Here is a 22,780-nt window from a genome sequence, read left to right as displayed (position 1 = left end):
GGTGGGGTGGGGAGAGAGACCATTTATCCAGAAACTAGATCGGACTATCAAAAGGTAGGTCCGGGAACTAGTTTCTATTCAAACTAGTTCAGGAACTGATTGGAATAGGGCTGATTCCTAGTTCCAAGTGAAGACGCACTTGTGAACCAGACCGATTTTGGAATCGATTTTGAGCTACTATTAAAAAAATCTAGTCTCGCTCGCCTCACCTCCTCTGTTTTCTATTAATTGTAATTTCTATTGCTTATATTAGGTATAGCTGGATTGCCACATGATTTTAGTAGTTTGGTTAGTATGAACTTCAATCGAATTAAAGGTAATAAAATTAAGAAAAAGAAATAGGTATAGCTGGACTGCCACATGTTTTTGGTACTTTGGTAAGTATGAACCGCAATCAAATTAAAGGGAATAAAATTAAGGAAGACACGAACCAAAATTAAGGAGTTGGTGGGAAAATCAATATTTCAGTCACCATGTTTTTTTTTTAATCGAAAAACAAGGACTATGTGTACAGTCACTCATTCATCCTATGCATACAAATTGAAAGGATGTAAGTCCTGAGGAATAATAAAATGGTCCCAATTTTGCATAGAGCGAGCCATTTCGTTTCTCCCACTTAAAGAGGCCATCATCCGTGCGGTGAGATTATATGATCTCCAGCGGAATTGATTATATTTCCTTCCCAGTCTCTCGGAAAATAAATAATTTGGTCATTTTCTTCGTTCTCACTTTTTAATCCTCGCAAGCTATTATTCAATCATATGATTTAGCTGCTCGCCCACTTCCGATGACTGGGATTTTTAGACGGTTATTATGAGAAAACCGAAACTTTAAGGTAATAATTGTACTATTTTTTCGGTCATAAGCGATATTTGGAAGGGAATGGTACTTTTTTTAGCTTATTTTAAGTCGTTTACTTCAGTGCACACTTAGCATTAGCTTAGCAAACTTATTCATATGATGATTAACAGCAAAAAAAAAAAAGAAAAAAATTCTCTGGCTGAAAGGCCGTCGTGATGCAGCTTGGTATGTGTAGCACTCCCCCAGTACTTGCTCCTCTAAGATCGCAAGGCAACGAGAAAAATCTCAGGCTAAATGGCCGACAAAAGTAAAGCGAAAATTTTTTTTTTTTTTGGGTGATCTTTGGGAAAATTTTTTGTAATTTCCAAGTCATCTAAAGTTTGTTAGACCAAAGCAGGTCCGGACTATCTATGGGCTTTAATATTTTCAGAATGCTAATACATATTTTTCCTTCTAACTTTGTTCTCGCTAGACTTTCATAATTTCGATGATGCCTTCATCTCACGCGAATAGAGGAAACACAAAGCTTAAGTCGTGGATGTGGAGGCATATTAGAACAACAATATAGATGAAGACAATTGGAGACCGAGATTTTCCTAGAGAAATTTATATGGTTTCTCTCTCGTTTGCCTTGAATCTTCTTTGTGACATCTCTATGTGCATCTCCTCCTTCGTGAATCTAGTCAGTGCCCCTCTGAAAACGTCCGTGAATGTTTAAAAAAAAAACTCCAAAAATAAAAGATTTCGTTCTTCGTGAACCTAGTCGAACCCCTACCGTCAAAAGGGAAAATGAGAGCACCAAAAGTGCTCAAACAGATTTCGCTCTCGGAGAAACCCCTCCTCAACTTCCTTAAATTCGTGCGAATCAAGAATCACTTGTTTCCCAGTAATTGCTCAATTTAGGAAAAATCCCTTCAAGGGATCTTTGTCTCAAGGTTGTAACGTCGGGTTAGTTTAGGAGACCGTGGGTTTTTCATGCCACAAGTCAAGAGTCGAAGTTTCTGCCATTCATTGAGGACAACGCTCAAATCATCCTAGATAAAACTGGTCTTGCCAAAAAATGTTGATGGTGGCTAGCCTTGGTTCTTTTGAAACGGGGATCTTCCTCTAAAGATCAAAGTAGACTCAAAGAAGGACTCACATGCTCGGGTTAAGATCGGTGATCATCTATCATATTTATTACGGATGTCACTATTCGGTTATTTTTAACCGTTTCAAATGGCAGACACTCGAGGTGGAGGGAAAAATACAATGTACTTTGTTGCTTTGTTTTGCTTTTACGGACCCTTTTACTTTTACCTGGCATTTACTCCTTATACCACGGGTGTGCTCTCTCTTTTTTCTTCCTTTTCAAAACAAGTAACATCATCTTTATTCCCTTCGCTTTTTTTTTTTTTTGCCTTGTCCCAATATTAGGGATGATCACTGACAAGTTCATTGAACAGACATTCGCAGGTCCAGCTAGGTTTAAACAATGGATGTTCACAGGGTTTGCAATAGAGGAACAAGATACCTTTCTTCTCTTTAAAGAGATTCCACCTAATTTTGAAGTTTGCCGAATCAGAGCGATGTCCGCACAGTTTCTGCTGTGCCCTAATGGGGGATAATGATTGTGACCGCGCTTTCGAAAAAGAAAAACCATGACCTGCATGATCAGAATAAAGGAAATGAGCTGCCATTCAACATTTCACAAGCCGCAAATTACCAATTCTTAAGATCAATCTTGAAAAACCAATCTGCCACCATTCCATCTTTGTTTTCCATCGGTTTCACGAGGAAAAGCTCCAGAAAGCCGAGAGTGTCAACTCCAGCAAATCCATTTTTCTTTTCTTTTCTTTTTCATCTTTGGGAGTCCACTCCCCAACCGCCATGGATACACACAAATTACAGAACACGGTAAAATGGCGTGCGCTATCATTCTCGCTAATCACAAGAATTCATTCTTTCACGCAAAGGAAATAATTGCTCACCTCAATCTATGAGTCAGCAGCAATCAACAAGTTCTTTTAATTTAGTACATCAACAGTATCAGCTAACTTCGCAGATTGAAAACAGTATCAAGGCCAAGGTTATCGGTAAAGAATCAAAGGTTCATATCAATTAGATTTATGCAACCTACACAACTAGTACAGCGAATCACTCAAGCAGATAAGATGAACTCAGTCAGATTCGACGCTATATTCATGCTGATCCGATTCAGGCATTTCATCAAACATGGGGTGATCAATTCAGACAAGAGATCCAACTGACACATTGAAGCATCTATTCCAATCCAAGCTATAACAACGGCGTCAAAATGAGTACAGATCATCAGTAAATCATTAATCAGAGACGATTTCACATAAATCTTAATTAGACTTCTCCGCCTTTTTTTTATTCCTCGAAGAATAGCTGAGAGGAGCATATGAAGGTAAAGTGCGATTGCCGGTCACGAACTGTGATTGGACTAGAAATAGGAAGTCATGGAAGTGTCGCCAGTGACGATGCCGGCGAAGGAGCTTCGAACGGACCCCGAGTGCTTCGGAAATATCAGCCAAAAACAGAGCGAATTGATCGGTGGGGCGCGACTCACCGAAGCAATGATATACTAAGATAGGGTACATAGTGCAAGAAGTTGTGATCGAAGTACGAAAAAGAATCCACATCAAAAAACCGAAGCAATATCATATTGGATAGCCGTACAAACTCCACGAAGCGTGCTTAAAGATTAAGGAACACATTCGTGCATGCGGATTATGTACAACACGAGTTCAATTTCTCATCCTACCAAATGCAGATAATTCACGACCGGCAACCGACCTGGTTTCGATTCGAATACTACTTGATCGATGATGTTAATGCCCAGCAATAAGACGAGTTCAATTTCTTGCCATGTACAATAAGACAAGCAATAGCATAATCGCCATATTCAGACAAATAGGAGGCAGTGCAACTCCTATTAGAATAGTTTAGCACCAGTTACATCCATTCTATAACAAATAAAGAAGATTCAACGTGCAAATTTTTTGTAGGCAATGAGATCCCGAAAAATGGACAGATTCATGTTTCCTCTTGACACCTATCATTATTGCGATGATAAACAGCTAAAGAAATTAAAAAAAATGAAAAATAAACATACGAAATCAAAGTGCAAATCTTCCACAAGAACGAGAAATGGGTTTGATTCCAGAAAATAAGCTGCAAGGAAAGATGTTACTTATGGAGTCGGATCGAATTTTAATGGATACATCTCCTAAAACTAATGAATATTTTTTTCTTTTTCTTTGTATTATGTCATTTGTTTCATACCAACATTTGTGCCAAAGTTACCATCAAAATAAACTGAAGCAAAATATTCCAATTTATTTACTACCGTAAGTAAAACTTTGTTATAGGAACGCCTCTCGTAGGAAAATGTTTACGACCTGTGTTAGTAAGTCATTGATTCTTTTAGTGTGTATTCACCCAAAGTCCTACATATCACCAATCTTATCTCAATATTGGGCAGTTTAAGAAAGCACTCAACATTCATGATGGAGCGACCACAATGGCATGCAGTAGAAGGAAACCCATTTCCGTCTCTCCCATTCGTCCATAGATCGTGAATTGGCCTTTCGACTTATCTACATATAGAGGTAGACCTTTGCGTCAAGAGTGTCGATTTTCCCTAAAAATGTTCCCTTCACTTTAACTTAGGTTGATAATTTCGCGGAAATATCAAACATTGATAATTATACAAAATTTGTTGATATAGAGATGGGACTAAGCAGACATGGCGATAATTAGGCCATCGTTGCCGCATCCATCGAGAGAGAAAAAGGAATTGTGAAATTTGATAGCTTTGCACAATATGCCACGTCGACGGTTTTGAGCTTCGTCAAGTTTGATAGCTTGAGTCTCTCCAAGGTTTCACAATCACCGCCTCTTAGAATCAGCTCTGTTAAATTGTGAAGTTGAAGACCGCTGAGTTGAATTTCTTGCACTTGAGACGATGTGAGCTCTAAACTTGACAAGTTTTCTAATCTGGATGAGAGTGACACGGCTGAATTGAACTTAGCCACCTGTAACTTTAATAGAGACGATGGAAGCTGCACCAGTGTTCGCAAGTCCAAACCAGACAAACAAAGTTCCTTTAACTGAGAAAGGGAAGCCAACTCAGTGGTAGAGAAGCTTCTGCAAATTACCAATTCTTAAGATCAATCGTGAAAAAGCAATCTGCCACCATTCCATCTTTGTTTTCCAACGAGAGTGTCAACTCCAGCAAATCCAGTTTTTTTTTTTTTCTTTTTCATCTTTCGGAGTCCACTCCCTGGCCACCATGGATACACACAAAGTACAGAACACGGTAAACTGGCGTGCGCTATCATTCTCGCCTCAATATACTCCTAATGAATGAGTCAGCAGCAATCAACAAGTCTTTTAATTGAGTACATCAACACTTTCACCTAACTTCGCAGAATCGAGATGATTACATAAAGCGTTGAAAACCGTATCAAGGCCGTGGTTATCGGTAATGACTCAAAGGTTCATATCAATTAGATTTGCGCTACCAACACAACTAGTACAGTGAACCATTTAAGCAGACAAGATGAACTCAGTCAGATTCGAAGCTATATTGATGCTGATCCGATCCAGGCATTTCATCAAACATAGGGTGATCAATTCAGACAAGAGATCTAACTGCAACATTGAAGCGTCTATTCCAATCCAAGCTATCACAACAGCGTCAAAATGAGTTCAGAGCATCAGTAAATCATTAATCAGAGACGATTTCACATAAGTCTTAATTACACTTCTCCGCCTTTTTTTTTTGTTCCTCCAAGAATAGCTGAGAGCAGAGCATATGAAGGTAAAGCGCAATTGCCAGTCACGAACTGTGATTGGACTAGAAATAGGAAATCATGGAAGTGTCGCCAGTGACGATGCCGGCGAAGGAGCTTCGAACGGACCCCAAGTGCTTCGGAAATATCAGCCGAAAACAGAGCGAATTGATTGGTGGGGCGCGACTCACCGGCGAAGGAGCTTCGAACGGACCCTGAGTGCTTCTGTCACGAGCTGTTATTGGCGGGGCGCGACTTCGAAATGGTCAACTGGCGATGTCACGGTGGTTGCTCGGGACTGGCCTCAGAAAATTAGTCAGCAACTCCGGTGAATGGTTCCAGCTTCCAGCTTCTGTTCCGTGTGGATGGTTCTCAGTTCTGTGGATCTGCAACTCCGGTGGCAAATGACGGTAAATGCTCGTGATCGGAGATGGTGGATTCCGGCGTCCACCAGTGGTAGAGAAGCTTCTGGAATTTGTGGATTGAGAGACGATTTATGTGAATCGCCACACAGAGCGGAGTAAGAAATCTGTCACTGATCCCGGTTTCAAAACTTGGTGAACTCCCGCGCATGCTTACATGTGACATGAGCTGTCTTCAAAACCTTATAGGCTTCTAAAACACGTACACGTCCGAGGAAAGCGTGACTCCTGAAAAAAATCACGAGCAATATCGAGAAAAATTCAAGAAATGAGTAACCTGTTAAAATTAGAAACATATTCGATTCCAAGAAAGGATATACTGAGTTAGGGTACATTGTATAAGAAGTTGTGGTCGAAGTACGAAAAAGAATCCACATCAACAAATCGAAGCAATGTCATATTGGATAGCCGTATAAACTCCACGGAGCGTGCTTAAAGATTAAGGAACACATTCGTGCATGCGGATTATGTACAACACGAGTTCAATTTCTCGTGCTACCAAATGCAAACAATTCACGACTGGCAATCGACCTGGTTTTGATTTGAATACTACTTGATCAATGATGTTAATGCCCAGCATTAAGTACCTAAGATACAAACTTCATGCCATGTACAATAAGACAAGCAACATCATAATCGCCATATTCAGACAAATAGGAGGCAATGCAACTCCTATTAGAATAGTTTAGCACCAGTTACATCCATTCTATAACAAATAAAGAAGATTCAACATGCAAATTTTTTGTAGGCAATGAGATCCCGAAAAATGGACAGATTCATGTTTCCTCTTGACACCTATCATTATTGCGATGATAAACAGCTAAAGAAATAAAAAAAGAAAAAAAGAAAAATAAACATACGAAATCAAAGTGCAAATCTTCCACAAGAACGAGAAATGGGTTTGATTCCAGAAAATAACTTGCAAGCAAAGATGTTCCTTATGGAGTCGGATCGAATTTTAATGGATACATCTCCTAAAACTGACGAATATTGTTTGCTCTTCTTTGTATTATGTCATCTGTTTCATGCCAACATTTGTGCCAAAGTTACCATCAAAATAAACTTAAGCAAAATATTCCAATTTATCTACTACCGTAAGTAAAACTTTGTTACAGGAATGCCTGCCTCTCGTAGGAAAATGTTTATGACCTGTGTTAGTAAGTCATCGATTCTTTTAGTGTGTATTCACCCGAAGTCCTACATATCACCAATCTTATCTCAATATTGGGCAGTTTAAGAAAGCACTCAACATTCATGATGGAGCGACCACAATGGCATGCAGTAGAAGGAAACCCATTTCCGTCTCGCCCATTCGTCCATAGATTGTGAATTGGCCTTTCGACTTATCTACATACAGAGGTAGACCTTTTGTGTCAAGAGCCTCGATTTTCCCTAAAAATGTTCCCTTCACTTTAATTTAGGCTGATAATTTCACGGAAATATCAAACATTGATAATTATACAAAAATTGTTGATATAGAGGTGGGACTAAGCGGACGGGGGGAGAATTAGGCCATCGTTGCCGCATCCATCGAGAGAGAAAAAGGGACATAGAAATAAAGAAAGGAGAAGGTTCTAACTCACCTTATAACGCTTGTAAGATTGAACGGTGCCTTCGAAATATGTCTTAGATCTACGGTGGCTGACGTCGGGGATCTCGATGCGGCAATCATTTGGCAATTTGGTATTTGATACATCAATCCACCTTTCCAATGATGGGCGATTCTGAATGAACAAGTCATTCAAAGCCTCTAACTCGTCAAGGCCCTCGACAACTCGTAAACCATCGCAGTTCCAGATGTGTAACTTCTCAAGCTTCTTTGAGTTTGATAAACCCCGTACACTTTGCAAAGAACGACAACCCCTTACCCAAAATTCTTTCCACAATTCTGACGTGCCGAGTACTTGAATTTGGAGTATCTTTGGGCAACAAGCAAGCTCGAACCTTCTCAACTTACATAATACCCTCGACAGAAGAATTAGTCTCCCTTCCTCCATAGTCAATTCATCAATGGACTCTGCTTCACCCGCGTACCCTAACCTTCCCAAGGACTCACAATCCTGGATACTTAAATCGTCTAATGATTCAAACGCTCCAACAAATTTGATCTCAACAAGCTTTGGGCAATTTGATACCCAGACGATTTTGAGCTTCCTCAAGTTTGATAGCCCGAGTCTCTCCAAGGTATGATAATAACCGCCACTCAAAATCAACTCTGTTAAGTTGTGAAGTTGATGCCCGCTGAGTTGAATTTCTTGCACTTGAGACGATATGAGCTGTAAACTTGACAAGTTTTCTAATCCGGATGAGAGTGAGACGGTTGAATTGAGTTTATACAGCTGTAACTCTAACAGAGACGATGGAAGTTGCGTGAGCGTTCGCAGGTCCAAACCAAACAAACAAAGTTCCTTTAACTGAGAAAGGGAAGCCAACTCAGCCGGAGCAGGGACATTGAGATGTTGCAATTTCAACTTGTTCGGTTTGGATAACTTCCCCATTCCCACTAAATCACCATTGCAAATTTTACCTCCCTGTTTCCAACAAGAGCCACCATCAAGGTCCAACATAACCAAATTAGTCGGATTCGAGAGGTGCGGGACTACCAGCAATGATTTAGATGACACTCGTAGATTGTTTAAACTTGGAGGAAGCGTCGGCAGCTCTTGAATCTCATCACAATCTATTAGCTCGAGCGTTTGCAGACAAGGAAGCATACTAACTGTCTCTGGAACTTCATTGATGCAAGTGCGTAACAAGCGTAAGACTCTTAGAAAGGGCAAATTTCCGATTGCCGAAGGAAGTCGACCTTTTAAATTGTGACTATGGATTCGAAGCACTTCTAGATTCTCAAGCGTTACTGCACTAGGTATCTCCCATGAATTTGCCGAACGTACTCTAGTATCGTGGTTGTGAAAGTGCAACTCACATAATGATTTCAACTTCCATATGGAATCTGGTAGTTTCTTCATTGGACACTCCTCGACCGAGAAGTGCTTCAGATTCACTAGGTTCCCGATTTCTTCGGGCAAATCTTCAAGAGAATAGCACGACCTAATCTTCGGTTCAATCAAGGAATTCAACGTCCCAATAGAGCCATCAAGTTTCCTTAAATTGGAACATCCATTGAAATTAAGCCTCTCTAAATTCGGGCATCCGGAGAAGTCCGGCATTCTCTTTATGTTGTGGCAATATTCAAGAGAAAGAACTTTCAATTTTCTTGCCCTCTGTCAAAATAAATACGATATTCAATGGATGAATAGTCAGATATTACATTCAAAGAAAGTAGAATAGTAAGAAGCAAATTACTCACCTTGGTTAAGCTCTGTAGTTTCGAATCATCTATGAAGGCATTGCGTGAAAATTCAAGAACTACCACATTATTTAAGCGCATATTGGTTGGCTTGAAAAACAACCGACGAGGAGGACTACTCCAAAAAATCCAGCTCATATTGGTAAGGCTCATTGCTAAGTTACCGCGAAAGGTTCCCCCACTCAATCCGAGGTACCGTAGATGTTGAAACCTTCCTATCTCCTCACTTGTGATTGTCTTATTATCACTTTTGCGTAAGTCAAGAGTCAATGCTTGGACGTTGTTCTTCATCTGCAAATGAGAGCAATAAATGAGGGATATCCAGTATTTTGTTTTAGAGGAAAATGGTAACAATAGGAAAACGAAGAAAGAGACAACAGTATCCTAGTGCAGCATAGAGGATTTTTTGGTAAGAGAAACTATTAGTTTTCTCTTAGGAACGTTACCTCCTTTGTTCTTATTGCTTCGAGGACCTCCTTGTCAATCCATATCCTACTCCGCTCTTCAGGATTTATTGGATTTTGACGATGAACGATTTCTCTTCCAAGATCTCCGAGTTGATCGTGCATCCAAAACGTATTTTCCACGATCTTTACCAATGACATGCTAATGAGGACGCCAACTCCAGCATCCGGGAAAAAATCACAATCTTTCCACATGTAGATTGCATATGTCGTAGGCTCACCAATGAAAAAGCATGCAATATCGAGGAAAATTTGTTGTTGCTGGTAACTTAAGGCATCATAGCTGATCTTCAACTTTTCAAAAACATCATCGTGAGGTGCTTTGCTTAACTTCTCCGATGTCTCTCTCCATATGTCTTGCCCTTTACCACGGAGGAACGAACCAATTACTTCAAGAGCCAATGGAAGTCTCCCGATCGCAGCTACGATTTTCCCCGAAAGATCCTTGTAATCATCTGATTGGGAGTCACTATTAAATGCATGCCTACTGAAAAGCTCGAGCGCATGATCACTACTCATCACCTCCATTTCATATTCTGAGATTTGGTAGTTTGGTCTATTGATCCGCAAAATATCTTTATTTCTAGTTGTAATCAATATTCTAGATCCTGAATTCAAAGTACTCCTTCCAACTAATTTCTCTACTTGCTCCAAGTTAGCAACATCATCGAGTGCAATGAGGACTTTTTTATTGCTAAGTACTTCTTCAATCCTCTTTGTTCCATAATCAATTTCGTCAATGCTTCTTGTTTCCGTAGGATGACCGATTTGGGACAATAACTTCTTTTGTAACTCAATTAAGCCATCGGTTCTTAATGACTTCGCTCGAACGTCTTCCATGAAACAACAACACTTTCCAAAATTAGAAGAAAGCTGGTTAAATACAACTTTGGCAAGAGTCGTTTTACCGATACCCCCCATGCCATGAATTCCAATGAGCCGCACACCGTCAGAGCCGACGTCTAACAATTCGGTTAGTGCTGCAACTCGATCATCAATTCCAACTAAATGTTCAGTCACAGATCTATGTTTTGTCTTCAGCTTTTGCACGACCTCCTCAACGATCAATTTAATCACGTCACCGTAGCTGCCACAATGGAAAACCATTTTAACGAGGGAAAAAAATGATGTTATTCAAAGACCAGATAAGCTACAAAATATTCGGACAACTAATGGGACCTTTAATCTGGAAGTGATCTTCCAAAAGTGCATATTGGACATTAACGTCACACCAAACATACTTTTATGCAATTTAACAATGGGTGCACCATGTCATCACCCGGAGTATGACTTGGTTCCAACATGAGATTAGCAATCTTGGAATAACATTGATAACGTTTGCGAAAAATAGATGTATAAGTACTTATGCAGTTGGAATTGATATTTCCGGATTTATGCTAGACCGACAATTACAAAAGTTGGAGATGGAGTACTCAAGAGGAGAAATGTTTAACGTATTGCAAAATTAAATAATTAGATGGGAATGCACATGTCATTTCATTATCCCATTCTTTTTCCTCCCACTGTCCACAATCTAATACTATTTTAGCTACCTAGCCATTATATCATCATTCACCCACTACACAGGATGACCTCGCTAAGCAGTTTCCCATTTTTTTCTACTAATGTAGCATAGTTTTTTTCAATTTGGTAATACTATAGTAGCATAGCTATTATACCATACTGGAATTCTTTATTTCTATGATCCAGTGTTAAAAGGAAAAATGAGGAAACAATCTGGAAAGTAATTAGCTTACCCTTTGTACTTCTTCACTTCCCACCCCTTTATAGCATCAACCTCCATGAGAGCCTCTCTCCATGCATCTACTTGCTCATTGCTCAACTTCTTCTCGCGTTCCAAATTGAGTATGGCATCGCGATACAAAAGGGTTTTCAGCTTAACATCGTCAGGTTCCACGTCGAAGAAAATGGGTAGGATCTCTTTTTTACCTTCCGATTTGGAAGTATTTGCCACGATCTGCGCGAGCTCACGAAGGCACCATTGGCTCGAAGCATATGTCCGAGAGAAGACGGGTATGTAGATCTTGGAGTTGTCGATCGCTCGTTGGAGCGATCCATCGATCCTTTCACCAACACGGAGCTCTTCATCGTCTCGAAAGACATGTACTCCAGCGTCGATCAAGCTGTGGAAGAGAAAGTCGGTGAATCCGACGCCAGTGTCGGGTCTTCTAAAGCTTAGGAACACTTGGTACTCGCTTCCCGACGACGTGCTTGCATCTGAGCTCGCCATAGCATAAATTTGTTCTACTGAACAGATCTCTCTCTCTCTCTCTCCTTCTGTGTGTGTGGAGGGTGCGCCTGAAGATGGCATGAGATCCTTCGTTAGGCCTTTGCCGCTACTAAGACTGACCCGATGTTTTCAATGGAGAATGTGGCCTCGTCAACATCAACACATACTTTCAAGGAAATCGCGTAAAGAATATCGATAGTCTTTAATTCACCAGTACGTAAAGAATCGACTTTTTCCATACTTTTACTATGCATGGACTATAAACGAATTAGAGGGAATAAAACTGAGATAAGTATGAATGAAAATTAAGAAATTGGAAGGTAAATAGGTCCCCGTTTTGCACAGAGAGTCATCTCATCATAATGCAGGGAGATCATAGGATCTCCAGTGGAGCCTCCGACCACCTTTCATAAAGGTACAATTGATTATGTTCCCTTCCCACTCACCTTTCCTATAGTTAGAATAGTTTTATCTTTTTCTTCCTTTTTCCTTTTGTTTATCTTGTCAACATAAATTCAGATAAGCTGAAATGCCTTCACTTTTTTATAAAACCGGTCCAATCAAATAACATTAATTCCAAGCACTTTTTTTTCCTATTTTACACTATTTCCTAAATCTAATAACTTAATCGCATGGATATATAGAATACAGGATTTTCAATCCGAGAAAGGGAAGGAAGGAAAAATGATAATCGATTTCAAGTGCATAAATGGAATTTCATACTCCATCCGATAGACACATGTAAAATTACGTGAAAAAGCCGTATTCGATGAAAGTCGCATGTACGGATTATATCATTTAGGTGCTTGCCTACTTCTGATGACAGGTATTACTAGACGATTATTAGAGAAAATTCGATTTTTGAAGTCATTATTGTATTTCTTTCTTCTCCTTTCAGTTTCTGCTTTGTTGATAAAAAAGGAAACAAAAAAAAAAATCTTCTTGAGAAAAGCAAAAAAAGAAGAAGAAAACATCTCTGCTAAATCGCCGTCCTGAAGCAACTTGCTGTGTGTAATACTCACCCAAAATGAGAAAGATCTCAGGCTAAATGGCCGACAAAAGTAAGACAAGACAAAAAAAAAAAAAGTAACGTAAAGTTGTTCGAAACTCCCTCTCTTAACTTTGATGTCCTTCTTTTACTCCCTTTATGCCTAGCTTTGTATGCAAGAAATGTCATAATAAGACACTGCTAGTCCTATCGGACACAGATTCCTCAATGCTTCACACATCAGTTCAAGGATTGCCCTAAGGCCAAGTTTAGTACAAAGGAAATGAAGAATATGTGGATACTTTTCTTTTGTTTGGTTGCCATATTTGAAAGACACGTATTTATTCTTTTGCTAGTACATTTTGCTTAACCAATTATAAGAAATAAAACTGCACATTCCCAATATTGCAACTCACGTTAAACTAAAATTTACCCCAATGAGTCGTCCATCGCCATTCTAGAAAGTTACCAAAACAGTCCTAAACATGATACGGTTATGCCGGTTCGGTCATAACCATTTCATTTTTGCCTATTGAGTTCTAAACTTTTTGCATTTGTGCCAATTAATTTTATCCGACCAATTTCGACAGGAAATCGCTGATACGGATGCTGGCCATCCTATATGGCATGATCAAGGAACATTTTTAATAATATTTTAATTTTTTTAATTTTTTATATCTTTTTCATTTTCTTCTTTGTTTATATATATATATATATATATATATATATATATATATATATATATAAAAAATCCTAGTTGGCAAGGACCTCCGCGCCCTCATCTCGTCTGAGTGAGGGCCTCCACGCCCTCACCGAAATGTAGCTAACGTAATCTAAAGTGTCGGTAAGGATGGAAAATAAATTAATGCAAAGATATATTTATTTTAATGAAGTACCGACTTATTCCGATTAACTTACCAACTGATATTTGTTTTTCACTCTCGTTTTGAGTTACTTATTGACATTATGTAATTTATATTAATTTATCGGATGTTTCTTATCATTTATCCACTTGTTTTTCTCCCTTACAAATGTATATCAACAGTTATGCGATCTGTTTCCGGTCATGCTCGTGCTTGTGAGGGAGAGAGGGAGAGATGGCCGATTGGGCCGGGCTGTGCACAAAAGAAAAGAAGGAGGAAAGGGAAACTGGCTGGGCCGAGAAAGGACAGGAAGAGAAAAGGCCAGGGAAGAAAAACAGAAAAGGGCCGGCCGGTTCGCGTGGGCTGAGCGCAAACCGATCCCGTCCGACTTTTTTTTTCGAACTTTTTATATTATCTATTTATTTATTTTTTAATAATAAAATTTTTTATACTAAAAAATAATAATAATACCAACAAAACTTGTAACTTAATTTATTCATATAAATTGCATGTTTATCGATTTTGTCTTTTTTTTTTGTTGCATGCGCTACTTTGAGCCTTCTATATTTTATAAGAAAATATCGATTTCGAATGACCAAAACCAGGTCTCAACATGAGTAAATTAAAAAAACATCAAAATATTTAGAATTAAATTGCCATAAGTGAAAGATTTAAACTAAATTGGCCGCCGTATAATAGGTTTAAGATTTTTTAGACAATGTTTCCCCAATAAAAAGTACCTGTTCTTATGCATTACCGGTTTGTCATTCTTTGTGCCATCCCAATGCAACTTGAGGCTCCGTTCGAAAAATGAATAATCTGAAGAACATTTTTTTCTTAAAGCTTACCGCTTATATCGCTTGCAAAAATTGGATAAACGACAAAAATTTTCATGTCCAGTCTCCCTTTCTCCATCCAAAGCTCCTATCGTCTTTTTCCCGCAAAATTGTCTTCTCAAATAATCTTGCTGCTGTTGCTGACCGATATCAGATCCTTGACCTACTGCTTCCATAGGTGTAAGACGAATTGTGGTCAATATTAACAATGTTCTTGTCATAGTTTTGTCATACCATAAAGTATCGAATTTCTCTCCGGCAAGCGTGGACTTTCTCAACGTAACTTTAAGTCCACTCGTGCATTCAATCATTTTATAGATTCAGTCTCATTAGTGTCTTAATATAAAATAATTAACCCATGGGAGGCACATGATCAACATTGCTTCTAAAATGTAGTACGACAAACGACTTTGTGCCTAGAAGCGAGTTCGCCCAATCCAGCCAATCCTCAAGCGAACGAGCCCCGAGTTCATCAATTCTCCCGGTCGGGGAAGCATTCAGTATTAGGAAGGGGGGAATTTGAGAGTTGAACCACAATCGACAAAAGGGAAACAAAAACCCTAACTAGCAAACTTTCATGAAGTGGAACGCTCGAGCCTTGTTGACTCCTTCACCAGCTTATATTACGTAGCTAGGCGTGACAAACAATCACTGTTTATATACATGTCGACCCAAAAAAAAACTGCTTTTATATATATCTTAGTTGCTGTACATTACTAGAAATTCATTGACCAAAGACTAAATATCGAATCTTGACAAAAGAATGACCATACTCACAAATGAACTTGATTTTTTTGTAATACTAGAAGTTCGACTTCTATACTCAAGTGCCTAACAAAAATTAACATTGATTTGAAGCCCTAGGAAGCTCATTCAAGAATTGTAGCAAGTTCCGGAGAACTGCATTTTCTTTTGGGAGGATAGGAGATATAGATAGATCTTGACGAAATTGAAGAAGAAGAAGAAGAAGAAGAATGAGAAGGCGAGAGAGAATGCATGGAGAACACAATTTCACCCTCACTGTCCATAGAGGAAGCAAAATGAGAAGAATAACGGCGATGGAGCGGTTTTTTTTTTTTTCCTTTTTTTTTCAAACATCCGGTCCATGTGAAGCAACTGTGTCGTAATCGTCAATTTGGATAGGCCCAACACGGAATTGAATCTCCAATCGGATCTCAAGCTGGCGGTAGGGACAGTTCAAAAATTGAAAATAACTTTTTGACAAATGACCAAATATTCTATGCGAAAAAAAAAAAGTCGTATTTCATGTGCCGAATTATCACATACGAACGAATCCATTTAAAACATTACTCTTTTAAGTTCTCGATCGACCAACGCCAAAAGACCGTTATGTCCTTTTCTCTTAATTACCCCTATGCGAAATTTAGCTTTTTTTTTTTTGGCGATTTCTTGTGGAAGGAAAGGACAGGAAAATTGAGCCATGTCATTTGGGGAACCAAATTCGTTCGATGCCTCCAGGGTTAGCACGCGGGGCACGAGTCTTCGGAGCGATGTCGTGGCAACTTTTTCAAGACTCGAAACCACTTCTTCTTCTTCTTCTTCTTCTTCTTTATAGTTCGAAGAAGCTCGCAAACGGCTCGAAATTTTGAACTTTCAATTTTAATTCCCAGAAACGAAGACAATTTAGATGGAGCTTCAAACTGGAAAAAGACTGAAACTTTCTTCTGATTTCACTTTCCAGAATCGACACCCACTTCAGCGAAAACCCCACCCTCCTCGAATGCCATCCTCGACCCCTCTCAAGTTCCATCTCTCTCAAGGTATGTGACGACCCAAACTGGGTTTTCGCTTTTCGTTAAGATTGGATTTCTGTATGTAATGGTTGTCTTCTAATAGTGTGGGTTTCGTTCTCTCGAAAGAAGGAGCTTTGTGATGTCGCCGACATCGAGAGGCAGGCTTGTGAGAGCGGTCGATGTGGCGGGCATGCTCGGAGTGTTTTTAGACGAACCGGAGTGGAGTTCGAATCTCTTCGAACCCACGGTGGCGTCGCGAACGGCTGGAGTCGAGGTAGCACGGGCGCCGGTGGGATTGGGCAGTGGCGGTGCAGTTGGGAGGGGCGTTTTGGGGACTCCAAGAAATGCGAGCGCCCCTGGTAGGAGTATGTTTGCGGCTCCGTTGGTGGGAATAGAGAATACGCCCTTGGCCAGTAACACGAGGAGAGGCCGGGGGGGCGTCAAGACAACAGTGTTTTGCCTTCTTGGTACCCGAGGACAGATATTACATCTGTTTGGAGGGTAACGATGCTCTTCAGAGTAGTAGTTGCTAAATCAATGTGTCTGGTTTTGATTAAAGTTTCTAGAATTAAGTACGGCTCCTGCATGTTTTCCGGTGTTGAGTGGCGCTTTACACTTCAATTTTTCATGTCTAGTTTCGTTCTATTGATAGACTAATCACTGATTCGGTCAGCAAGCTAGTTGAGGGGATTATTGCTTCCATTCTGTATAGGATTAGCATATAAATTTGGCTCTGTCTGATGTAAACTCTGGACGATTTATCTCCATGTCTGCAGAGCATTATGCGAATCTAGGCTAATTGGCAATGAAATGCCGTCGTATACGTCTATGAGCGTCTTTGCCACTCGTAATTCAATGTTGCAGCACTTGTGTTGAGTTGCAAGATTGATGAGAACTGTGAAGTGTTTGGTAATGTTTATTTGGTTTCCATTACCAATCAGCGTGGTAAACTTTTGGGATCTGCTCATTACCAATGTCATGGCTTTGTTCCCTTCTTTCTCTGCAGTTGCTTGAAGTAATTAAACTCTGCATATCATAGTCACAACTCTACATCTGTTTGCACTAATTTATCGTCCTTTTCTTTCTCTTCAATGGCGTCCTTTCTCGTCGTTTTGGATCATGATTTCACAGTTTATACTTCATTATGCAATTGATACCACTTCAGGACTTTTGCTTGACTGCTCTGTGGATGCATATCCTGCACAGTTATGTACATTATGTGGGTGCTGGTCTAATATCTTCTCTTAAATTCAGGCACATGAAAGGAGAAGGGCTCGACTCTTAGAAACTGAAGGACATCAAGCAGATAGTCTGGCAACCACTGAACTGAGCATCAATGAATCTTCTGATCCACGCACGCGTGCTCCACTCGAGCATGGCGTTTCTCTATAAAACCCTGGTCCAGCAGTTGCAGAAAAACCTGGCCCGGATTCTGTAGGCAAAGTGCCGAAGATATTGCGCGACATTATCAACCAGTCTCGTCTTGGCGAGTCAGAGTTCCTCCCACCCCCGAGGAAGCTTCTGAATGAGATCAACACGGTCAAGAGACTCGTAATAAATGACCTAAGGAGGCTTAAGAAGACATCAGGCGCTAAAAAAGCAGAGCGCCAAAAGAGAGTTCGCACACTGATGTCAATGCAATGATGCATCACAATGATTCTTGACAGGCCTCAGCACATTTAGATCAGTAACAGCTTGAAATAGTCCTCACTGGTGGAAGATCTAGTTCACCATTTTTTCTTTTACCCCCTTAAACCTCTAACTGAAGATCTTAGTATAGGATCAGTAGGCGTTTTTCTCACCTGTTAACGAGGTGCTGAAGGTGTTGGCATAGGATCAGTAGGCACCCCCCGAGTCGGTCTTTTTTTCATCTTCTGGAGGCATTTTGTGAGCTCTATGGAGATGTTTCTTGAACAAAATGTACATAAGAGAACCCACATTTGTTTGATTGTTTGCTCAAGGTCTGTCTGTGCACTTTTGGCATTTGCATAATAGAATCCAAGCATCATTTTTTTCTTCACATGAGAGTTTCTCTTCCGACGGTTCCCTCGACATATGGTTGAATGTGTTCCTTGGGCTTTTATGTCTTTGAAGCTGCGTTTTCTCTGTAGGGTACGTGCATCATGATCTGTTCACGTAGAGTGAAAGAATGGGAAAGCTGATTCCATTTGTTAGATATTATTTGGTATGTTCCTATATGCTATGAACTTAATTTTACAGTATAGCATCTGTCTCTAGTATAGACGCCTGGAGAGTAGAGCACAGTTAAGGTTTTGTTTGTTTCGCGAAAAATGAATGATTTGAAAAGTATTTTTTTAAAAATAATTGTTTGTATTGGTTATAACATTGACTAAACGAATAATATTTTTAGCACCCATGAGGACGTTTAGACATAAGCTTTTGTCGGCGATGAAAACATTCTCATCGACTAACTATTTTAAGCAATATAATCAATTAATTTTAGGAAAATATTTTTCAAATCATTTATTTTTTTCGTGAAACAAACCGAGCTTAAGTCTGAATCATACGTTGTTTTCGAGATTTTTTTTCTTCTTCTCGAGGATGCGATAGCTTATTGAAATAGCAATCAAAGACTTGATTAAACGATCTTGAAACTTAGTTCACATCCCACTCCCAGGAATCCTAGGCAGTAATGGCGTTACCACAAGTCAAAATAAACCAAAAAAAAAAAAAATGAGACACGTGTAGCGATTCTCTAAGATTTAATTCTAATTTATAACAAAGTATAATGGTACAAGGAACTTAGTACTGTCAAATAATGTGGCACAAATAATGCGGACCTAATCGCCAAAAAAGGAATATACTTATGTGACAACTTTTTATTTATGGTGGGATTGACAACATATTGAGAGTTATAAAAATCAAATAACACATAATTATAAATTATCGAGAGATCCATTTCTTCAAGAATTTGTGGTCCACCGGTGACCAACCGGGTGTCTTCGATCCCGCTGCATCCCCTGCTTCCACTCCTACGGCAACTCTCTCCTTTTCCTGGGCTCCCAAATCTGCCCCCTGTTTTCGGGACACCTTCCAAAAAAACAAAAAAAGAAGAACGGGGCGACGGCAGTTCAAAACCCATCCCACCACTTGATAAAGAGACGAGTCAACCGGAGCTCTTTGTTCCTCCTAATTTGGCAGCCAACCCGTTTCGGCCGGACCCCGTCCCGCCGCCGAACCCACTCCAGCCATCACCAGAGCAGGCGATCCCTCCTCCGCAGATTCCCGGACTATTAACCCCTTTGCCATCCTTCCCGGCTCCTCTTCCTCAATTTCCATTCCAGCCTTCATTCCGGCTTCCCGGGAATCCCGCCCGCGTCGTCCCGCCAAAACGAAGACTACTCCTTGATGGAGCATTTGCACATAACATATGTCCATGTGAAGCTCTCTAGCAGAGATCATATGCACCAGGGGTGTGGTCCGTGTGGCCCTTTTATGATCCGGTTATGGCGTTGCGGATGGAGCCGTTCGCAAATTCGGATCAATTGTCTTGGGGAAGTTCAATAAGATGGCTATGGAGGGAGGGATCTTAAGAATATATCGTAACCTGCGAATAACAATGCTCTTTGATGAGCGACTCGCTTCTAGCCAATTTTTGGTCAATCAAGTTACCTACAGGGCAAAAATCAATTTAATTCACGTTAGTCCTTTCAAGAAAACATGAAATTCACGGCTTTTTACGGTTATTATATCACAAATCGCCAGTGTAAAAAAACAAGAAAAAGAAAAGATAAACTTATACAACAGTCTTACGCATGATGGATTTGAAAGCATGGATAATTATAATCATTGATAGATAAAGCTTGTAACATTTTCTTCATAACGTACCTCAATTATCTTTTTTATGTCGTGATTAATCTGCCCACCACATAGCAACCTTTCGAACACATTTACCTCTATTCTCTAGTAATCAGATAATATGTCCTTTTTCTTTGCCTCCATTATCTAGGCATAACATGTGTAGAATATGTCTTCTGTTTCACCTCCATTCTCTACTCATGTGACATGTTAATTTCATTTTAGTCCTTATAAAAATTTTATCAGGATGCCGTTTTAGAATTTTAAAAGCAAATATGATATTTACTCTCGAAATGATTATTAATATGCATGCTCAGAAGAATTATTTTCTGAACTTGATAGTTCAAAGTAAATTATTGTCGGCAGTGAAAATAGTTTTATAAAAATATTCCAAGCAATTATTTTTAAGAAAATATTTTTGTAAATCATTCATTTTGGTTAAATAAACGCAACTTAGCAAAGAGTTTTTAGAGAAATTTTAGGATCCAAACTTGCAATCTGGCAGTTTCGAAAGGCAATCTGCCCCACGAAAGGGGGTTCCTATTTTGCCATTCTGCCCCTCTCAACTAAATCCTCTTCCATGACTCGCCCTTGTTTCACATACAGTCCGAATGTGCATTAAAATTGAGAAAGATGGGCAGGTGGTGATAACCGCTTGTCCGCGCAAAGGCAGGGGTCGTGCGACCTCGAAGCGGCCGTTAAGACAGACCTGATGGGCGGATGTCATAAGGAGGTTGGCCGGCGATGAGTCGCCACGTGTTAGGAGGACAGGGATCAATGAGAGATTGTCGCCGGTCCGGAGGACATTGGCTAACGCAAATCTGGTCCATTTTATGTTCATCAAATAAAATGAAACCGCCGAGCAAAGGAGGGCTAAAAATTAACCTCGATGGCTCGGCCACAGGAAGTATCGCAGGGGGATGCCGGGAGAGTGGTTGCTGGTTTTGCTGAGGAGATCCGCGAGGCATCTGCTGAGCAGACCGAAATCCTCACATGCCTTGAAGCGCTCCGCTTCTTCAAAGATATATTTATTTTAATGATGTACCGACCTTATTCCGATTAACTTACCAACTAGTATTTATCTTTCACTCTCGTTTTGAGTTGCTCATTGACATTATGTAATTTAGGTTAATTTATCAGATGTTTCTTATCATTTATCCACTTGTTTTTCTCCCTTACAAATGTATATCAACAGTAATGCGATCTGTTTCCGGTCGTGCTCGTGCGTTTGAGGGGAGAGATGGCTGGGCCGTGCGTGGAAGAAGAAAAAGGAAGAAAGGGAAACAGATCCCGTGGCTCGCGTGGGATGGGCGCAAAACAGATCCCGTCCGAATACCTTGTTTTTTTTTTCAACCTTCTTTATATTATCTATTTATTTGTTTTTTTTAGTAATAAGATTTTTTATACTAATAACAATAATAATAACAACAACACTTGTAAATTAATAATAATATTCAAATACATTGCATATTTATTGACTTTTTCTATTTTTTTTGTCGCCCACGCTACTTCGAGGCTTTTATATTTTATAAGAAAATATTGATTTCGGAAGGCCAAAATCAGGTCTCAACATGACCAAAATTGGAAAAATCTCAAAATATTTAGGAATGAATTACCACGATTGGAAGATTTAGACTCATTTGATTTAAGATTTTTTAGACAATGTTTCCCGATCAAAAGTACATGTTCTCTTTGGAAGAAATTGATAGGTAGCATCTGCAATTTTCTTTCTCTCACCAGAACAAAATCGAAATCTACAGAAACATTTAGTTGGTAAAAAGATTGCGTATTCTAGAAAACAAGGAATGTAGAGAGTCACCGCGTTATACAATTCCTCTCAGAATTTTCATTCAAGAGCGCATATCTCAAAGGAATTTTTTTCGCAAAGCGCGAGTTCCAAATAGTTTTTTACAGATTTGTCTATTAAGAAGAAGACCTTTTGGTGCCCATCCTGGTGTTGTGGTGGAGGCTAGAAGCCTCTAGTTACGAGATTAATACTTCCTTTCTTTTGTGGAAAATAAATAATTTAATTTTTCAATTAGTCGATTATATCGATTATAAAAATAAATGAATGAAATTATTTCTACCGTTCGCGAAAATATTTACACATAAATTTTTTTATACTGAAATATTTTTATTAGGTAATAACTTAAAGCAAAAAAAAAAGCTTTTATTTATAGAAAACCATTTTTAAATTCATTTATTTATCATGAAGTAAGTAGAGAGTAATAGTCAAATTGATTTCCTTTTGGTGTATTTTAAAACTACTGTTCTTTCTAATTATTTTCTATCTTTCAATCTACATTCCTTTTCTTACGTCCTTAATTCATTTTCACTCAATCTAATGGTAAGGAGATCACAAAAATATTGGTACGGCTGCGTTTTCTTTGCATATGAAATTAAAATGAAAAAGAAAGGCAATAAGTTTTTAGTATAGTTCGAAGTGGTCGACTTAGCCGCAAATGCAGCACTC

General features: G+C 39.4%; 1 protein-coding gene and 1 pseudogene across 1 annotated transcript in view; one reads left to right on the top strand and one right to left on the bottom strand.

The window, feature by feature from the left end:
* Window positions 1–12,133, bottom strand: part of LOC115732618 (disease resistance protein L6-like) — a 32,308-nt gene extending 20,175 nt beyond the window's left edge. Inside the window, exons 1-5 of the mRNA XM_048285187.1 lie at window positions 11,554–12,133; window positions 9,779–10,883; window positions 9,333–9,623; window positions 7,606–9,246; window positions 6,205–6,250 (exon numbers count right to left, since the gene is read on the bottom strand). Of these exons, the coding sequence (XP_048141144.1) occupies window positions 6,206–6,250; window positions 7,606–9,246; window positions 9,333–9,623; window positions 9,779–10,883; window positions 11,554–12,128 (3,657 nt within the window). The 5' untranslated portion in view covers window positions 12,129–12,133 and the 3' untranslated portion in view covers window position 6,205. The remainder of the gene's footprint in view (window positions 1–6,204; window positions 6,251–7,605; window positions 9,247–9,332; window positions 9,624–9,778; window positions 10,884–11,553) is intronic.
* The window catches only part of LOC115733118, a 146,363-nt pseudogene extending 128,231 nt beyond the window's left edge, over window positions 1–18,132 (top strand).
* Window positions 18,133–22,780: the final 4,648 nt, after the last annotated feature.

This window comes from Rhodamnia argentea, chromosome 9 (genome assembly GCF_020921035.1).
Source record: "Rhodamnia argentea isolate NSW1041297 chromosome 9, ASM2092103v1, whole genome shotgun sequence".
Taxonomy (NCBI): Eukaryota; Viridiplantae; Streptophyta; class Magnoliopsida; order Myrtales; family Myrtaceae; genus Rhodamnia; species Rhodamnia argentea.
Note: the sequence above shows the minus strand (reverse complement) of the source record. Positions and strands in the feature narration are given on the sequence as shown.